This window comes from Cyclopterus lumpus, chromosome 17 (assembly GCF_009769545.1).
Source record: "Cyclopterus lumpus isolate fCycLum1 chromosome 17, fCycLum1.pri, whole genome shotgun sequence".
Lineage (NCBI taxonomy): Eukaryota > Metazoa > Chordata > Actinopteri > Perciformes > Cyclopteridae > Cyclopterus > Cyclopterus lumpus.
The window spans coordinates 14224395-14245283 of NC_046982.1; the positions used below are offsets into that span (position 1 = coordinate 14224395).

General features: G+C 41.9%; 1 protein-coding gene across 1 annotated transcript in view; it reads right to left on the reverse strand.

The window, feature by feature from the left end:
- Positions 1 to 1301: 1301 nt before the first annotated feature.
- LOC117746177 (microtubule cross-linking factor 1) overlaps positions 1302 to 20889 on the reverse strand; it is a 55636-nt gene continuing 36048 nt past the window's right edge. Inside the window, exons 7-16 of the mRNA XM_034555127.1 lie at positions 20704 to 20799; positions 19791 to 20015; positions 18797 to 18961; positions 15831 to 15998; positions 13087 to 13359; positions 11308 to 11628; positions 10914 to 10990; positions 8760 to 10332; positions 8573 to 8597; positions 1302 to 2364 (exon numbers count right to left, since the gene is read on the reverse strand). Coding sequence (XP_034411018.1) covers positions 8580 to 8597; positions 8760 to 10332; positions 10914 to 10990; positions 11308 to 11628; positions 13087 to 13359; positions 15831 to 15998; positions 18797 to 18961; positions 19791 to 20015; positions 20704 to 20799 — 2916 coding nt within the window. The 3' untranslated portion in view covers positions 1302 to 2364; positions 8573 to 8579. The remainder of the gene's footprint in view (positions 2365 to 8572; positions 8598 to 8759; positions 10333 to 10913; positions 10991 to 11307; positions 11629 to 13086; positions 13360 to 15830; positions 15999 to 18796; positions 18962 to 19790; positions 20016 to 20703; positions 20800 to 20889) is intronic.

Here is a 20889-nt window from a genome sequence, read left to right on the forward strand (position 1 = left end):
GTGAAAAGCTAAAAATGTACAGAATAAAGCAATAATGATATATTCATCTCTATTAGCTGGCAGCTACATCAACCTCAAGAGGCTGCTGCACCCAAAACATAAACGTGTTTTACACTTTATTTATTTTTTATTAAAGGGTTAGTTTACCTAAATTGCTTTTATTTATTTATACTGGTAACAGCGCTGTTTGTTTTGCCATATAAACTCAACGATATCACATAAAATAGATAGAAATATAGATTGACACACACGTGTTTAAATAATCTAGTCTAGGTTTATTTTACTGGTCTTTATCTTGCGTGACAAGCTGAGCATGAGTAAGGTGACACATTTATAACCGTGATGCAACAGGATTTGACTTCTGGGACGACACAATCTTCTTATTCACATTACTGTGTGTGTGTGTGTGTGTGTGTGTGTGTGTCCCTCCTGACCAACTGTAATCCTGTGGTCTGTACTGTAATCCACACACACACACACACACACACACACACACACACACACACACACACACACACACACACACACATTGCAGGATCAGTATGTGCCAAGAACAGAAACTCAGGTCTAATGAAAGAGCGTATAATCTATCATGAGCTGTATCTAACCTTTATAATGGTGAGAAAAACAGATACAAACCATTGGCCGTACATAAAAGTGTATGTAGTCACCGTGACGTCAACCAATGGTTTGTGGTCTACAGTTTTGAAGCCTTAAGTTTGGCATTTTGACCGGCGCCATCTTGGTTATTTGGAACAAGAAGTGACCACATCTGGATGAGAGGGTGGAGCCAGAGAGGACTGAGGCCCAGAGAGGCCAGAGCTGTTAGCTAGCTGTCAGCTAGCGCTAGCTTGGTTAGCAAAGGTGCATCAATAATTTACATCAACTGTGATATTAATTGGTTAACAGAAGAAAGGCTTAAAACAAAATGTGCATAACATAAAAAAGTACAATTGAACTGGCCATGGTAGCGACCTGTCACTGAAAGCGGCCACGTTCTTATAGATGCCCTTCAAGCTGTGATAAATCATTTTAACAGCTGAGTTATCAACAAAATTCAACCATGTACAGTTGTAATGAACGGGGGATATTAGCAAGAGATAACGAACAAAAAATGTTGTACGAACCTGTGAACATGTTTCATTCTGATATACAGTTGGGCTTTTTAACATTACACACACACACACACAGACACACACACTCACACACTCAGAGAGGAGGATGTCTTGTAAATACACATTCATGTTTATTACCATTGAGTATTTACATAAGACTATAGATTGTTAGACTTTTTTGACAGACTTTTCATTTAAAACATTCATTTTTTTCCCCACAATCCCTTTTTCTTCTCAAAAGAAAAAGTAATTAATATCCAATAGTAACAACTGTACAAATACAGCCTGGTAGGTACAATAACTCACTTAAAAATTCTCATTGTTTTAGTCAATGCAAATCTTGTGACAACAAAAACAACAGCTTGAGAGTTCCCATCATGACATTTTTTTCTTTCCCCCCCCCCCACAGCCGAGTGATCACAAATGAATAAAGCTCGTATGTACATGCACTAAAGTGCTAGTGTTCAAAAGGCATGCAAATATTTGACTGATATTTGTACAACTGCCTTCCAAATATGCATAAAGTTGTTCCATTTGTTGTCAACCGTCTTCTACATGTCTACAGAGCTCCATATCATCCATGACATTGATGTGTCTCTGCTTCAGACCCGATGAAGCAGAAGTCGTTTGTTTTTTTGTTTGTTTGCTCTCCTTGAAACTAAACTGAAAAGTCACGCTTCAAAGGCTGGCAACCAAAACACAGAAGGTTTGCTCATATTGAATTGTTGTTGGATAACGAAAAACGAAAGAAATTCATGTAAACTTTATAGAAATGCAACAGCTGACCTACAATTTACACACGTTGGGTGTTATGAGTAACTCAAGTGTGCAGGCACCTCTTACGGAAATGTAGTTTTTTTTTTTGATGATGTTACAGTACATTCCAGGTTCTTCTAAAAAAGTTCTGGTTATTCGATGGTCAGCTGGTGCTACTGGGTGGATCCCGACCCCCCCTTCAGGCTCCCTCCATTGTGAGTCTCTAGTTTTGAGGGTTTTCTGAGGTATTGGGTCCTTTAGGCTGAGGTGGAGGAGGTAGAGGACGGCCTCACGCTGGCTCCTCGCCCTCCAGGATGCTCTCCCGGTGTCCCGGCGGCGGGAAGGTGAACCTCCTTTTTGTGCCCTGGCTCCACTTGGGGGAGAGGGAGGGGGACAGGGAGGCCCAGCGCGAGGGGGGGCGGCGGTTGGCTGGGCAGGCCGGTCTCAGGAAACAGGAGTCCAGGGGTGGAGCCACCGGAGAGCGAGGCAGGTCCTGCCAATGACAAGGAGCCGTCAGTGAGGAGGGATGGAGGGGGGAGCAACTAGGCGAAATAAACACCAAGTGAACACATTTAGACATAAATGAAAGCAAGTGAAAGAGTGAGCAGCGTGAAGATGTATAAATAATGTGAACAAAAAATGGAAGTGATTAATCTTCTACTTTAAGCAAAGACGTACTGATTGCGTCAAAAAGAAGAATCGAGGCCATTTTATAGGAACTTTCTCAGCCGATTTCTATTGGTTGTATGTTTCAATTCGGTCTAGAGCCATCATTTTACATTAGCGGAGCACCAGTTTATTAGGTACACTGTTTTAAAATCAAATCCTGCAGCATTAAAGCGGCACAACAAACGAGTAAGAGATTATTTTGTAAACTCTTGTTTTGCAAAGTCAGGAAGAAATGTCTAGAAACATCTAGGTTACAAATATAACCATTGTTTATTTATAATTTCACTGGATTATATATCGCAACATGGATTCAGAAAACAGCTTGACAATATTTTTTTTTTTAATATATTTAACTACACTGGGGTATTCCCATAAGCATAATTATTATTGATGTAAAGTATCTGATATTGTTTTTTTATTTATTCAGATGACGTAATTCTGTATCACTATATATCGATTTATGATTTCATCAAGATACGACTAAGTTTAAAAAAAGCTAAATTATCATATTGAATTGGTACAAAATATTAATAATGAGTAAAGCAACAACTGTGGATGAAACTGAAAAAACAAAACCAATAGATATATACCACGATAATGGTTTCAGATTTAATTGATTTCTTATTACAGTACGACTGGGAAACTTTTCAGAGAGCGCGTATTCCAACTTGGATCTTATTAATGTTTAACCAATAAAAATGAAAGCCCCTAACCAGCCAAAGTCCCTTGTTCAAAGTAACTGTACCCACATTTTACTGGATATAATGCCATATTGTCAACGGACATTGTTTAACATGGGACCTTCTTGCATGTGTCATGAGTGAAATGAGGAGGAAGCAGCCTCCTTCAAAATAAGATCCAGTCAAATAGAACACAAGCACAAACTGCAGCCACACAACCCGACTGTCCTGGTTTATGTCCATCCATTGGTGTCACAATGACTGATGTGCATGACAGATTAATGCAAACACAGGGGGTTATAAATCAGGTTCAAGATTGTGTATGCATATTTCTGCTGAGGCATACACACAGATTAATGGTGAGTAGATTACATACACTTTTATGCATCTGTCCCCCAGATGAAACCAGTAAAAGTGAGTAACGAGAGGACGATAAGAAGAGTGTGATTGGTTGAACGATCACAACCGGGACATCGCACCATTGACCTGATTTATAAATAGCTCATCTCCTGGCATTAGATTTTGGCTGACGGATGGGAGACATCGAGTCCACAAAGTAAAAAATCTAGTTTCGCTAAAAATACACAGAGGTGAGGCCGCGGTGGCATTAGAGGATGAACTGAAGAAAAAAAATCAGTCAGATGCAAACAAGTCACAGAGACGGATGGCCGGCGTCTCCATCAATAAATAATTAGTTTATGTATATAACGGATGGATTGAGTACACACACTGGAAATACAGATAAGTTGTGAGATGCTAATATATCAGATAACATGACACCACAGACCATGCAGCAGTAATGTCAACAGGAAGTCAGAGACAGGAGAGGCCGCTGAAGACGGGAACGAGAACAGCTTCACATCAACTTCTCAGTCGATGCTTCAACCTTAAAGGAGAAATCCACCCTAAAACACTTGGACACTGTTGAAACCGATGTGATCGCATCTGTCGGCACGTTTTAATTTGTTGTCACCATGGATACTTAGCCAAATGGAGAATATTGCAGTTCAAATATTTTGTTTTTCTTAAAACATCAGGGTCAAAATCGGATGTATTTTTGGCCTAAGTAAGAAAACGGTTAAGTTGTAAGAAGCATCGCACCAAAAAGAACTAAAGCACACATTATTTCACAACTGAACAAAAGTTCAGCTATTTTGCGCAATTTCATGGCTTGTAGAATTTGATGGATGATCATAAAGTCCATAAAAATAATGAAAAACAAAACTGCTACATTTCAATATGAACACTCTCATATACTCCACTGTAAGCTTTTTTATATTATACCAGTATACCTCTGGCCAATACAGAAGTAAATTAACGGTTTTAAATAGTGTTGTCTGTTAAAGACTTTTTTCATGAATGTGGTTTTAATATGAGATGTATTTAGTTAAAGGATGTGTGTTTACATTTGCTGCAGCATTTTGAACACAAAACATTACAAAATACGCATTAACCTTGTGACAATATCTATGTTTTCATATTTATTTTGTCTTTTCAAATTTGACTTGTTTTAACATGTTTTAATCAGCCGACCCTGAACTCTCAAAGCGTTTTCCAAGCACTTGAACTCATCATGAAGGTGAGTTATCAAAACAGACCAGAACATTTTTCTTCAGCCAACTACCATATTAAAATCCCAAAAATTTAATTAGTTTTCAGCATTTTGCTTTTTCACAAGTATTTAGCAAATGTAGGAAATGAACTAAGTGAACTGCGAGCAGGCGAGAGGAGCTCAGCACTCACAGAAATACACCGACAGGCTGATAACATGTATCACAGTGTCAGAGTATCTGATGGTGGATCTCCCCTTTACGCATGCACAATGGACCAGAGAAAGCAGTTAATAGCCACTGGGCATTACACACAACCCCAACAGGTGATGCAGTATAGAACGTGATGAATGTTAGAAGCAGTCGTCTTCGGTTAATCTTTCGAGGACTTGTTAGTGCGAGAGGAAATGGGGGAACTGGAAGAGGGAAGAAGAAAGAAAACACTGTATGACCAAAAGGGTGAAAATAGTAAAAACATCACAAGAAAACGTCACAGTCCATCAAGTCGCACACGTGGTTGACAAGAGGAGCACCTAGTAGAAACACAATGTTAGAATAATCCAGATGTTATATACGCCCCCCCCCCCAAAACAACAGGAACGTGTGAAACCTCCAAAAGAGTTGTTTACTGGTTCAGGTGTTATCTGATCGGCAGTCAAGACACTCTGAAAACTCTTTGAATCACGAGGACTGAGTTTGCTTTCAAGGACCATAAAGGCAGTTTTGCAATATCCATCCCGTTAATGTCAAATCGTTTACATTACCGCCAAACTTTCCTCCATTTCTATGACAATCAACTTGTTGAACCGTGAGAAACTACTTCAGATGCGTACTCCATCCTCTTGACTTATTAAGGAGACATTTCACAGGGTTTTATGTTCCCATCGTCTTCAATCTCTTACAACGAGGACTCTGGGAACATGGGGATGACATGTCATCATCGCACACTGTTCGGAAAAATTAGAGACGCACCAATTGCTTCTAAAAAAGTCTGCTGTGAAAACATCTACAAATCTTACAGCTAAAACGTGCTCACCAGGATTTAGCTTCAACCATTTTAAAAAGACAAAAGACAAAAACTAGCCGTGGTAACGTGTATTTACCCAGCTGCCAGCTCAGCTTACACATGCTGGCTAATTTCAAAGTTAGCTATCTTTTCAACACTAGCATTTCCTTTATGGTGAGCAGTGAAAAGTGAATGAATAAATGACTTCAGAAGCTTATATCTACCCCTCAACATGAAGCTTTACTGCCAACATGTAAAAGTTTTATCAAATCAGTTGCTGCTCTCAGATGCGATGGACCTCTCAAATAAATATCCAGCGTATTAAATGTCCGCTGTAATTGATTAACATTCTCATGCTCGTCTCTTAAAGTGGATTTTCATACCGTTCTGGCTGAAAATGTATTTAAAAATTGAATAATCTCAACATGAATGGTATGACACCAGCGATTTATGTGGTTAATGGCCTAAAACATGCAAAAAACACCATTATGGTCCTTTAAAAAACAGATGGTCTATAACAAAGAAACGGATCATGCGTGCATCAACACAAAAGATACAGATGTATGGCCGTCGCACAACTTTTGACACCACTCCGATGGCTTCACACACTGTCACTCTGCCGTCCTGTGAAGCATGCATTAATGAAGAGGGTGAGGGGGGGGGGGGGGGGGGGGGGGGGGGGGGGGGGGGGGGGGGGGGGGGGGGGGGGGGGGGGGGGGGGGGGGGGGGGGGGGGGGGGGGGGGGGGGGGGGGGGGGGGGGGGGGGGGGGGGGGGAAGGAATGGTCTGCAGGGCGTGAGGTGAGCGGTCCGTGTGGCTGGTGAAGCCACCGCAAAAGGTTCGTGGAGGAAGAGGAGGAGGAAGACAAACTTACATCACGGAGACAAGCAGAGTTAGAGTCCCCAAGGAGTTGTTAGTATGACAGTGTGGTTCTGGATCAGAGCACAGCGGACAGGGAAGAGGGGAAGGGAGAGATAAGCCCAGAGGGGAGGAAAGGGGGGGGGGGAGATAGAGCGGGACATGTTAATTGGTAAAATTGGGTAAAGAGGAAGTCTGACAAGTCTGGCATACAAAGGCTGAGAGGTTTCCCACAAGACATAAGGTGGCTCAGTTTGTAGACCACACAGAAAGCGAAGTAAACACACACCCATTCGCTTTAGACCTGGAAAAAAATCCAACTGGGACAGTGACCTTGATGTAGATACACAGACCGGTCGGATATTGTTGGAAATAAATAAAAACATTCGATATGAGCGGCTACAAATAAACCAAACTAGGGTTGGATGACGTGACTATACACACCGCGATAAAGGTGATAAAGTTACTACCAGGAGAACATTGTCATCCTCGGCATTGCTGAAACTTTGAGTCGTTATTCAATCGATCAGAATTTTTTTTTAAAGTAATCATTTGTCATATATTTAAGAAATATGTAAGCCGTTTTATTTCTCTCTTTCATATTGTATTGCCGTGTATTGTTACATTTAGTCGAACACAGTGAACAACGTGATGACTTTGGGATATTTTAATGGGACACAATTCTTTTGGACAATTGATCTGACATAATCGCTGCAGCTGTAATTCACTTAAAAGCAACAGATTGAAGGCAGGTTATTTCATCTAAGGACGGTTTCAACTTTATTGAATTTCTAGAAAATCACAAAACATATCCAATATAATTTGGAAATGGTTTGAATGTGGACTATATTTCCTTTAGCGCAAAAACAACTGGTGGATTAACAGAAAATTGGTGGATAACAATCTTTCTTAACTAATCAATAAATCATTAATTCAATGAGGAAAATTACTGCTAGTTACATATTGTAAATGTAATCATTTGCTGTTCTTTTTTCCACTACTTTCTGACATAGAATAAACGACTGAAGAAGTCATTAAAAATAATCACAACTATTATTGATTTATTATTTATATACTGGATTAGCAAAAGACTGACTGTAAACGTACTGCAGCAAATACATTGTTTCGTAAAGCATATAGATTTTGGTTATAGTTATAGTGTGTATATTTATCCATTTGAGAGACATACGATTCACAGCAAGATATGCATAACTACCGTCTCCATTCATTATCCATCCGTCATGCACAGAAGGCCTCACTTAGTGAATGACTGCAGAAAACACACACTCCCCTATCATCCATAACATCACATGTCAGACTCTAATCTTAGTCTTGTCTGTTCTGCAGCTCAGTGAGCAGCAGCTGGTGATTCCTTCATGTTAGTGGACATATTAATTAGCACATTGTGTTGCTCACTGTTACGCTATAGTTTCAAATATTAAGCGCATCTCTTGGTATGTATTGTTATATCGTACAGCTTTATTACAGCATGACCTACTTTTAATTGTCTTTTGTGGCGTACTGGTAAATATTTTTTTTTTTATGTTTCACATTTAAACATGAACAGAAAGATGGTTTTCTGTCTGTCATTCATTTTTTTCCTGCAGGTCAGCTGAATGGGTGGTGAAAAGGGCCCAACCGACGTGTCAGCGCACCTGTTCTGGGTGTGTTTTTGGATCGGGGAAATCAAATTGCTCCAAAAACTAGAGCCCCTTAAAATGCTGATTGAACATTTGATAATGATAAAAAAAGTATTTAACTCTGTTACTCAGATTATTACTGTGAGATCATTTCACATCCCCAGTTATTCGATATGTGAATCAGGGTTCGGTCGGGCCTCAGTGAAAGTTAAAACAAGGAGAAACCTTAAAGAGTGTCTACATACAGCCAAGAAGAAAAGTTCAGTATTTTTGAAGAGGGTCAAATATTTTGACATTACCATTGCATCAGTCAGTGCTTTCCATCTGAGAAAAAAGCAACATTTTAGTGATATTATAACGTAGTTGTTAAGCTTTTTCTCTGATTAACCACAAATGCCTAAAGGTTTGTCTTCAACCATTACAGGGAAAATCCAAGGCAAAGTCATAAATAAAGAAGCGCTGAATCCAGTGCGTCTGCATATTTACCTCCATACATCCAGACTGTCCTCTGTCGGAGTCGGCCTGCCGGCTGCTGTCTCTGCCACGGCCGCTCTGTCCTTCGGCCTGCAGCCGCCGCTCCTCTCTGCAGCTCTGCTCCTGCAGCTTCTTGTTAAGGATGCGAGCGGTGTTTTCAGCCAGCGTGTAGCCTGGCGGGGCCGACAGGTCCTGCCTTACGCTCACCACTTCTGCGTTTTTGTCCCCCTGAGTCTCCACTATCAGCTGCACGGGGCTGGGCGAGCGCCCGCGAGCTATCCGTAAACACTCGTTCCTGGGGTCCGTGGCGAGAGCCCCGTGGGCAGGGCTGGGCTCGGTGGTGGAGGGAGGGGTGGGGCGAGAGTGACTGGGGGACTTGTTGAACTTCGGCATGGAGTCGTAGGCCACGGGGTTGTGGTCGATGATGCTGAAGAGGCTGGAGAGGCCATCGTTGATTGTGGTATGGACGGGGCTGTCGCGGGTGGTGGTGGAGCGGGCCCACGCTGACTCGTTGTTGCCCTTCTGCGGCGTGGTGGGGGTGGGTGCCCGGTTGGTGTTGGGGAGCTCAGCCTTGTTGGATGTGGACAGTTTGCGCTGAAGCTTGGGCGAGCCGTACTTTGGCGAGCAGCAGGGTCGCTCAAACTTACTCTGTATGACAGGGGAGTACTGAACCTTCCTCAGGGTGCGTGATGGGGAAGAAATTGGCGTCCCCCCACCTTTTGGGGTGAGGCAGCGGTGGGGGCTGCTGGTCAGGTTCCTCAACAGGTCCGTTTGTAGACCCACACTGATGGTCTGAGTGGTCTGAGTGCCTCGCGTGGTGAGTCCGTTGGTCTGGCAGGAGGTGTCCCTAACGACGGGCCCTGGCGGTGAACGGATGGCGTTCCTCACAGAGATGGCCACCTCCTTCATGTCGTCACTCATGTTTCTGGAGAGCTGAAGCTCCAGAGAGGAGGTGAAGCCCACAGCGGGGCAGATAGGAGACTGGCTAGGAGAAGTCCTCAACCCCCCACCGTCCAGGAGCCCACGTGCCCACCTCCCACTGCTGAACACCTCATCTGACCCACTGGCTCCCACCCCGGCCTCTCCTCCGCCCCTGGCTTTGGTCACTTTGGCGAACAGGAAGTCTGGGTCTTGGGCAGTAGGGTGCTCAACTGCCCCAGGTCTGGTGGGGCTTTGTAGCATGTGGACCCCGTAGTGCTCCACTCCCATCCCTGCAGCCCCCGCTCCGTTGCCCCTCAGCGGGGACTTGTGGCAGTGCTCGGGGCTGCTCAGGGTGCTGGTGGTCAGGGTGGCGCTGGTGGTGAGGAACCAGGAGGCAGGCTGGAATGGTTCAAGAACAAGCTCCCTTCCTCGGGCCTCGGTGGGTTTGTCTGTCCACACTTCCAGGGCAGAATCCGGGCCAGAGGTGGATGCTGGAAAGTCCCAGCCCTTATTGTTGAACTCCTCAATGTACTTGAGGTCGTCCGGGGACAGAGGCGGGGTGAAGTCGTCTTGGGCCAGATCACCGTGGTGAGTCTTGTCGGGGAGGAACGGCGAGCTGTCCATTAACCGCTGGAAGTCGCTCATGGAGCACACAGACTTGGCTCTGGACACACACACACACACACACACACGCACGCACACGCGCACGCGCACACACACACACACACACACACACACACACACACACACACAACACACACACACACACACACACCACACACACACACACACACACACACACACACACACACACACACACACACACACACACACACACACAGTTCATTAACACTGAAACCAAACATCACAACCCAATTATGATCTCATATCCTTTATATTCCCGCTGCTGACAGCCAATCCCAAATATGTGTTTATATTTTTTGAAAAGCAACTTTTCTGAATTATTTAACAGCACTGTGAGCTGGATTTCTACGTCGCCATAACAGAAACTTTCACAGAGGTTTCACCAGGGGAAGTAACAGTTAATAGAATCAATAGCCGATCTCTCCGGGGGTTGATGTGTATGTATGAGCAACACAAATGCTGCAGGAGGCTGAATAATCAGTCATACCAGTTATTGGTGCTTTATCTATTTAAATGAAGCAGAATAAATTTGACGGAATAGTTTATCCATGAAAACACTCTTTGAACTTATTTTGACATGAAGCTTTTTCGTGAGGTTACCTGAGCAGACTCCCACTGCCCATCTCGTCATCTGGGCTCGCAGGATCGACTTCTCTCTCCAAAATCTCATTCAGGGCCTGAACCACAACAGATACAATAGTTAAATCATGCGGAAAAATGTTCAGTGTAGGATGATTTATAGGCCCTAACTCCAGGAAAACAAAACAAAACAATTAAAACTAATTTTATTGCGTTTTGGCAACATTTTAGCACCACAATCATTTCATTGAGTGGCTTTAACTCTGGCTTCTAATAAAATAGTCTTGCCTGTTCTGGACCAATTAAGTAATAATTGAATCTTTAAAATGTCACAAAATAGAGAAAACATTCCATTTAGTAATTTACATAATGACTTATGTTTCATGTGTTAAAGCGCTACACAACTGTATGTTACCTCCTTCATGCAGGGGAACCTCTTCTCACTCTCCAGTCCGGAGGGTGAAGGGATCTTCCGCTCGCTGAGGGGGTCCAGTGACAGCGCCTCCAGGAACAGGTTCTCCGTTGGGCCTTTCAGCCTCTTCGCAGCCCCTTGCTCCTCCAGCATGGCCTCAGAGTCAGAGTGGGAGCGCATGGGAGGGGCAGCAGGGATGGGTGTGGCCATACAGGGGGAGCGCGGCGACCGGGGGGCGTTGCAGGGACGGTCCTGAGGAAAGAACACGCCTCTGTGGTCCGAGCCACCGTCTGTGATGTCGCGGGTGTTCAGCTCTCTCTGCAGCTGCACAAAGAATGACACAATACATATATCAGGTGAACAGTCAGAGAATGTACTTATATCCAAATTGTTTACATATTATCTGCTGTCAAATGTCAGTTTTTTTCCAATGGAGTCTGGTCCCTTGAAGACCGAATAAAAAACAGCTTCAGTTCCCCATTGGAAAGGGCTGTGTGACGGAAAGTTAAAGCGGTGAAAATATTTTAAATATAGCGTACACTTAAACTGATATAGATATTTTTTGGGTGAACCTCTCTATAAGTTGTCTAAATGATATGTTGCTGCTGCCCCTGCCCATAGCAGTACATTGATTGTCTCCAGTTATGTACTACTGTTTTTTTTAATGCAAACTGGGGGTGTGCTGACCGCCAGGTACTGCTATGGTACCTCTAAGTACCAATAAGTACCTCATATAAACCCACCTTAAAACATCTGACCGATAATGGTAAAACATTACAGCCCGACTGATACTACATTTATTTACGAGGCCAATACTGATACTGATATTACTTTACATTTACAATATGCTGAATTTATGCAGTGGGAGGCTTTCTTCACATATGAACACCTTGCTTTCCTTAAATATGATCAAATGTGAGCCACTGAGTAATCCTTCTGCAACAGTCAGGCTTTAGTTCCTTGCTTCATGCTCAAGGTTTAAGGAAAGTTCAGTTGGGGACCTGTGCTTTGTAGTTTGCAGAATATGCATCTCTACTTCCTGCTCTGTGTCATATTCAACGGTGCATCAGCAGTTTCTTTTTCTGTTTTCAGAGTGTGTTATTATTCAAGTCCCTGCTTTATATGTTAATACTCACACACTCATATCATATTACCAGCTCATGTTCTTATCGCCTGCCCTGTACATGACACACAAGCGAGGACATTAAATCAACACAGGGCATCAATTATTCAGTAATCCTGAGTATTTATTAGATAGCCGTGACTATTTTAAAGTACCACACTACAGAGAGATAAGCGCCTTGCATAAAGCTGGAGGTAAGAAAGAAATATGTTCTTTGGATGAACCTCTGCTCTTGATTGAAGGCTTGAACATTTTCAAAAGGCAAAAAAACCCTACATTTTACAGATGGATAAATATGTTTTTTAAGCATTTTTTCATTTCTCTCTCTCTCTCTCTCTCTCTCTGTGCTGTTTTCTTTTACCAGTTTGATCTGTAACGTTTGGAAAGAAGTTCAGTTCAAAGTGGTTTCGAGGCTGCCAGTTTATTATTTCAGTCATTCAGAAACAAAAGTGTGATGCCATAGAAAGCTCCAGATCAGCTACTAAATGCACATTGTGGTGCGATTGTTTTGTCAAAAATGTACATTCAATCTCACCCTTTTAGCCAATGTGAACTAGAAGTCCTTAAAAGAGCTCAGAAATAAATAGAGATTTGAAGATTTAAAACTATTTGCTGAGGAAGACCATGTGATACAATCAAAAGCTCCTCCCGTCTCTCACCCTCTCCATCTTGCGTTGGAGCTCCCTCATGCTGCCGTCCCACTCCTGCCGCTCCCGGTCGAAGCGCTCCAGCAGGTCTCCCCTCTCGCGGCTCCACCTCTTCTCTCCGTGCTGCAGCTTCCAGCGGAGGTCCAGGGAGGTGTTGTGGCTGTCGGCCAGCAGATGCCGGTGCTCCTCGCGCTCCAGCTTCAAGGCCCACTCGGGGTCTTCGGTCGGTTCCCCTTCACCTCCCTGAGTTTCGCCTCGCACCTGGCATTGTGTCTCCACCTCCAGCTGGTCAACAAGCAAAGACACGGGGATGTTGGCTTGATTAGTCATTCTTATGCTGCACATATAAACAACAATTATTCAGGAATCGTGAGTTTTTGTTATATATCTAGCCTTGACTATTCTAAAGTACCAAAGGGATAATCGCCTTCCATAAAGCTGGAGGTAAACAAGATATACATTCCTCAGATGAACCTCTGCTCTTGTTTGAAAGCACAAACATTTTCAAAAGGAAGAACAAAAGACAACAGTAAACTCAATTTTCTTTTTCAAAGCAGAGAGATGGATCATGTTAGAGTCAAAGCAGAAATGACAGAATACAAGTCACTTTTTATCCTATGTATCCTTCTCATGACACCAAACTAACGCAATTCATAAACAAGATAATGATGAAATGGCTGCTTATTGAATCAAACAGCTGAAATAAATATTAAGAGAATCAATGGAGATGCTAAGGTGCATCAAACCAAAAGCCCATTAAAAAAGAAACTGTGAAATCCAAGACGAGGGAACCGTAAATGCGAAAACGGCAATTAATTTCTGGGTTTTAAGACGCAACACATCCCATCTACATCCCAATATATCAAACGCTGTGCACATAAACAAATCACCAGTAGTTGTTTTGTAGCTGACAGAGACACACAGTAAAAACCAGAGTGAGGGCTGCCCTCCCAAATGTATCCTGTAAACCACTCACTGGTGGAAGGACATAAACCGAGGATTCAGCCGAACTGCAGAAATCTTCAAAGCTGCAGAACAGAGTGAAGCTATTGTGATCTTCAGTCCGGCTCCCTCAACATAATGGTACAAACCAGAATCTGCAGCTCCGTGAAGAGCAAGTCAAGGCTGCCATGAAACCTCAGCTTACATAACTCCATTCAAATGTTTGTTTTCTATGCTTTTAAACTGGGGAGGATAACATGTGCAGTAATAGCTGCTGACGGAATGCTAACAGCCAAGATGTGAGACACCATACATATAGCCCATCATTTATAAGGCTTGACCCTGGAGAACCAAACCAGAGAATTGAAACATGAGCCAGACTGGTATTAATATCTCAAAAATGAATCCACATATAGAGACGCAGGTGAAGGTAATTTCCAATTCTGCTCTGCTGGGCTGCGTAATAATCCTGAATAAGAACCAGGAGTTATGGGGCATATTTCAGAAGTCTTAACCAGGACGAAGCACATTGGAGCAAGAGAAGAACTCAACATGTTGTTATCAGAGGAAACTAAGTAAATTAGTTCTCGTAGATGCCCTTGGTGACCCTGCCGCTACTAGAAACGTAGTATTGATCTTTTTATCTCCCATGAAATTCAAACACACCCCAAATAGTACGGCTGCTCCCTCTTAGTTGTCTTTGGCCTTAGTTAACAAAGATTTCTTTAGTTGATTAGACATTATTTAAAGCTTCTTTCATACTGAATGACTGCTCCGCTCTTCTTAAGGCCATTTGATTCCATAGAGAGCCGACTGAGGCGAGCACGATACACATTTCATTTTGTTTTTGGGTGAACTCTTCCTTTAAGTACGGTACTTGGGTAAATGTACTTTGTTACCTTCCACCAGTGTTGTCTAGCCGTGATGCCCAATGCCCATAAAATGAGGTTGGTCCTGACCACAACTACATAAAATAAAAGTACCAAGCGATAACTTTCAAGAGTTGTCGATTTGGCCACAACAATAAATATGTTAACGAAACACTGTCACCGAAACATTGTCCATAAACTTTGACGACGTTTGAGCACCAAGAATCACGACTGAAACACAGTCCGCCTCCCCTCGTCCCGCCAGAGTGAAGCATTTGAACCCTTTTATTTTCCAATGTTGTCAATGCTAAAAAAACTAAAAAACATCTTGGAGCATCTTGGCCTTTTACTGTAACTGTGAATAAACCATTTTTTTTATTGACCTTGTGTGCTGTGATCTGGTTTAGATGAATAAACTCTGATCCTAATCTAGAAAGTATTTAAACTCCCATTAGGAATACAAGAGAGTGCTTTCAGCCATTTGGAGTTCACGTAGAAGCACTGGAACAATGTCGAATGCATTCGTTTGCACAGTGACATTTTCATTAGTGCCAAGCATATATTCATAAGGCCATTCGTCATATTATCATCTTATTGGAAGCTGTCCTTCCTGTTTTAACGTAATTGCTGAGGGGTGATTATAAATTGAATTCTGTCCATTTGTTTGTCACATGGGGAATGGAGCTGTCATTCCCTTGATGCACTCTCAATATGACAGGAATTGGCCTTGGGGGGAAGTTTAAAAACAATACAAATATTTTTGTGTTTTTCTTTCTTTCTTTCTCTTTTTTTTTTACTCGTTACTGCTTTGCCCTGAGTGGGATTCCATCCATGGAGAAGGCAACATGTTTACTGTCACCATGCTGCTTATTGAATGCACCGCTAGTTCTCTACACCAGATTGTGTCCTGTCCCTTTAAGGTGGCCGCTGAGACGCCATCTGTACCTGGGCGAACTGGCACTTCATCTCTGCCCACTTGACCTCCCAGGCGGCTTTGTCATTTGCGTAGGACTGCTGCAGTTGGCATCGCCGCTCCTCCTCCTCCTGCAGCTCCGTTTGAAACTCCTCCAGCAGCGTCCGCAGGGCCTGCAGCACTTGCCGGTTCTCCCCAAACTGCACAAGGAGGATTCAGACAAAACAATCATTTTGGGAAAGGTTAATCCAACACACCCAGGCACACATGAACATTCGGCAAGTTTGGCAAGTTCTGTCCTCATCTTGATGGGCTTGTCCTTTGTTTCTCTGTGAAGCGCTTTGGGACAAACCTGCTTTGTGAGTGCTTTACAAATCAATTTCACTTGAACTTCTCCATCCGGATTCCCATCCGTCTCCTGCTCCCCACCTTCTTTTGTCCTTGTCCTTTCCTATCTATCCTACCTTGATCATTAAAAAGCTAAAAACCTGTACACACAGATAGGTGTACATACAATCTTACGCTCAAAAACCCTAACTTGAAATTAAATTAAATCCAGCTGAGTAGTGCAGTATTTAAAGCTGCAACAAAAAGCTCTTCAACGACCATGTATTTATTTTAGTCCAATTTCAATGCAGGAGGTTTGAGAACGTGAAGAGCGTGTTTTCCCTGCTCAGAGAGGTGTGTGGAGAGCTGTTTTCTTTTTTGTATCTAAAAAAATACAGGTCCCCCAGCTAGCAGTCTGATATCAGTAGTGCAGCTTGGTAGCTCACTACCCTGTGGGCTAATTAGCTTATTTTAAGTCAAAGCTGTGGAATCTTCTTAAATAATCACAGATATGTTTACATTCAGCGTTTCTAACCGAAATGCAGTTATGTGTATCCTTGAAGTCTAATAAATGTGTCCAATGCTTTTCTTTCTTCTTAAATCATTTGCACAAAAAATAGCTAATTTAGAGATCCACTGAATACCTTAAATTTAAAGACATTATGTGTAGCAATACACGCCGCGCTCTACTGCACCAGTCTTATTTTTTTTTTAAACAAAAATTACCCCAATGCCATCAGAAGATACTATAATCACATTTTCCCCATGGGGATTTTCACCCTTGTTACGGAGTAGCTGTCAGCACTCAAGATGCAGTGATACGGGTATTTTTGAATAATTCATATGCATGTCTTTTGATGTGGGAGAGAACCAGATTACAAGGAGGAAACCCACCGTGTCTTTTGCTGGGACAGAGGAAGGGCCCAGTCCCTTTTGCAGTGACGTGACAGCACCGACCAGTGTGCTGGCCGGCTACATAAAAGTCTCTGCTAAATTAAATGTTGCCATTGAAAGGGTTGTTCGAGATACTTCAAGCTGATTTGAGAACTATTATGTCACAGTGAGGTCCTCCCTTAACCGTTTGGAGTAACACAATTTTATATTTAAATACTAATTTACTGAGTTCCTTATATTAAATGAGATGAAAGTTCACAACACATCTCATCTACAGTATTTACACATACTTAAGCACTTCAACAGTACATACATCAGCAGCACCAGAGGGAATGAATCTGTCCAAGTCTTGAGTGAAAACCTTCAATGACCTCTCTCTGGCTTAACATACTATTATCTCACCCTGTGTGCAAATGCTTACTATAGCAAGTCGGCATTTCTGCTCTCATGCATGACGCTTAATATAGTCTACTGGGCATGCTTATTAAAACTGAAGAAAAAGTAAAGCAACAGTGTCAGATCACGTGAAAAAACATTATTATGATGTGGAAAAATCAAAACACAGTACTGTAGAGTACTTAGGACATCTTAATAATGCATCCACCCACAAATACTTATGAGCTTTCTCTGTTTTTACAGCGGGGCAAAGTGGTCTCTGGATGTACTGATTTCAAACACGCCATGAGGGAAAACCCTTTGGCAGCCTGAAGAACAGAAGCTCCTTTTGTCTACATTGCATGTAACTGAGTAGGGTTCATGTTTTGTGTTCTCAAAAATAATTACTGCCTCTAACTAGTTATCTAGGCCACGTTTCTCATCTGCATACCATGTCGAACTGCTCTAATAAGCGGCTGCCAAACAATGACAATGAATGACAGAAATGGAAAAGCTCAGCACACCAATTTAGTTGAGAAAATAGAGTTACTACTCTAGAAATTAAAAGAATGGTATACAATCAACATGTAAACTATACTACTTTACAGTTATATTGTTCAGTATATATACAGTATAAATATATATATTTTTTCTCATGGATGTCTGCTATTTGACAGGATTGTGAAGACTAAGATATATATATAGACTAATAGACAAAAAGATAGTATACAGTTATATATATATATATATATATATATATATATATATATATATATATATAGAACTGTATACTATCTTTTTGTAAATATAGTATAGGATTCTCTCTTGCTACAATTACTGAAGTGTTGTATTGTATTTTACTTATTTTGTTTCTCTTCTTTAATATAGTTTGTATTACTTAACATTTCTATATATGTAGCATGGAGGGGTTACATGAAATTGTGCAATCATCTACTGTGAAAATTAAGTAATGAAGTACTCTGGCATGGACTAATGCACATACTTTACCTGTATTGTTATAATTCATACAACACAACTACGGCATATAAAAAATGATATGTCGTTTCCAAAGCATGATGAAACAAAATGTGTTTGACAGAGCAGCAAAAGCTAAATAATGAGCTGATTTTAAGCTGTTGAAAAGCCGCGTTAGATTTTTTTTAAATGCAATGGATCTTCTTATCTCCACTGTATTTCATTTTTCACCACAGCCTCAGTTTAATCAGTTTGAACCTTCTACATCACAACACGGCTGATGAACTGAAAACTGGACTCTTGTTAAATAATGCAATGCTCAGTTTAGGTTATATCTTAAAAAGAGTTAGACAGTGGAGTCACTGGAGTTGCAACTCTCCATAAAAAATTATCCAAAAACTAGTGGAGGAGTTGTAATTGTGGGTACCTGTCTTTGATGCTGCAGGTGTGGATCAGGTAAGGGCAGAGGGATGATGGGGTTGGGGATGTTCACTGGAGTTTGTGGTAAACATAGTCGGTCGTCTCGATCTGACTCCCCCTCCGCCTGTTCCATTATCACTCCCAGCTCTGGGATGCCTTCCAACTTCTCAAACTGGAACAGATCGTACGGCCATGAAAAGCCTGTGTTTTAATTCATGCACAATATTTTTCTGTACCAACACATTCTGTTTCAGGCTCACAGTCGCTCGGCTTATTCCAGCATGCAATGGGCAGAGAAAAACCTCCTTTTCCTCATTTGTTGTGTGCTCAGTACTTCACAAACACATGCCTCTTCACAAACAACCTTATCTTTTAAAATACTTCAGACCAGGGATGTCGTATGTGTACAGATTGTAAAGCCCTCTGAGGCAAATGTGTAATTTGTGATATTGGGCTATACAAAATAAACTGAAATGAATTGAATTGAATTGAACCTGTGGTAAAACGGGGTGATACACAAAATGGTCTTTTTGTGGTTGAAATACAATAAACTTGACTTGAGAAAGTGATCTGTTGGGATTCAATGTCAAGTCAAGGGCGAGAGTTAAACTTCCCACAGGGTACACATGGGCGGCACACTGATGCACCATCTGTACACTCATATTAGGTTTCACAAGATGCTGCATGAATAAACTGATAATAAACTGGTAAAAACTGCTCTGTGGTCTCTGGGGAGCTGCAGTGCAGAACTATGAATTATGTGAACATTCCCTAAAAACAAAACAAAACCAGCAAAACATGAATCTACGAGTGTAATCAACCGGTAGTACAAGAAGATGAGTGTAAAGTGATCGACCGCTGAATTAACAAACTGAACAACAAATGGAGTCGCTCAAACAGCTGTGCGACCAAATAACCAGACGATCAATCAGTGAGAAAAGATGCTGGGAAACATTTTAAATACCTAAATGTGCCTCCAACCTCTTAAACCTCAGACTCACCTCTGTGTTCCCCGTTTCCTCTGCGGAGTCGTCCTTGCGGCCGAGCCTCCAGTGCACGAGGATCCACCTGAGCTTCATGTAGAAGATGATGGTGTTGCGTCTGAAGAGGCGGACCTCCTGTTGCAGCACGGCTCTCTCCTGAGGCCAGGGCACTTCATGGGTCTGAAGGCCCTGCAACTCCAGAGCTCCACGTTGGGCCTCCAGACGCAGTCGCTTGTCTTCATGCTGTCGAAGTGACCAGAAGAAAGATGTGCTTCACATTGAGACTAAAAGGTTTCATTCAAAACTGTAATAAAACTCAAATTATAATGGCAAATGATTGGTAATTTGTATCCATAAGTTGAATATGCAACCTCATACAATGTTTCAGTAGGTCTATTGGTTAAATAATAATTATATATGATAATAATAATAATAATAATAATAATAATTATATGATAATTGTTGGCTAGAAAATAGTATTTTTTGTCCAACCAAAAAAAAACAAAGACATTCTGTTTCTTTTCAGAATATTAAGAAAATTAGGATTTTCTTCACATTTACGAGGCAACAACCAGAGAAATTTTCTCATTTTTGATGCGTTCTTAAAATGAAAAAAACATTGACATTTTAAAATATACAGCTATACTTCTACATACCAGTATATATTCTTTGATTAAAAGGATCATTTTTAAGTTTGCATTTTTGCAAAAGTACAAAAAAAGGGACTTTGTGTAAATTGCATGCGACATAATGAAGACAGTGTAACATCCATCTAAATCTAAAACCAAAAGCAGGCATTTGGACTTTCCTCTCCAGTGAAGACACTTAATTCAAATCATGTTTAAACTCCAGCAAAGATAGCAGAACAAGTGAAGCGTGGTCCTGGAGCTCTCACGCTGCAGATGCAGCGTGATGGACTGCATTGCTGTACCTGAGGAAGAGGACTGACGGCCTCCTGGTCCTCCGCTCTCAGCCTTCGCTCATGATCCAGACGAAGCTGGATGTCAGAAGCAGGCATGTCCCGGATCTGAACCCACAACAGCACAGCACACAGTAACTTTAAAAACACTTTGGAGAAATGATGTCACATATTCGTTCTGTTTGTCTCTCGGTAAGG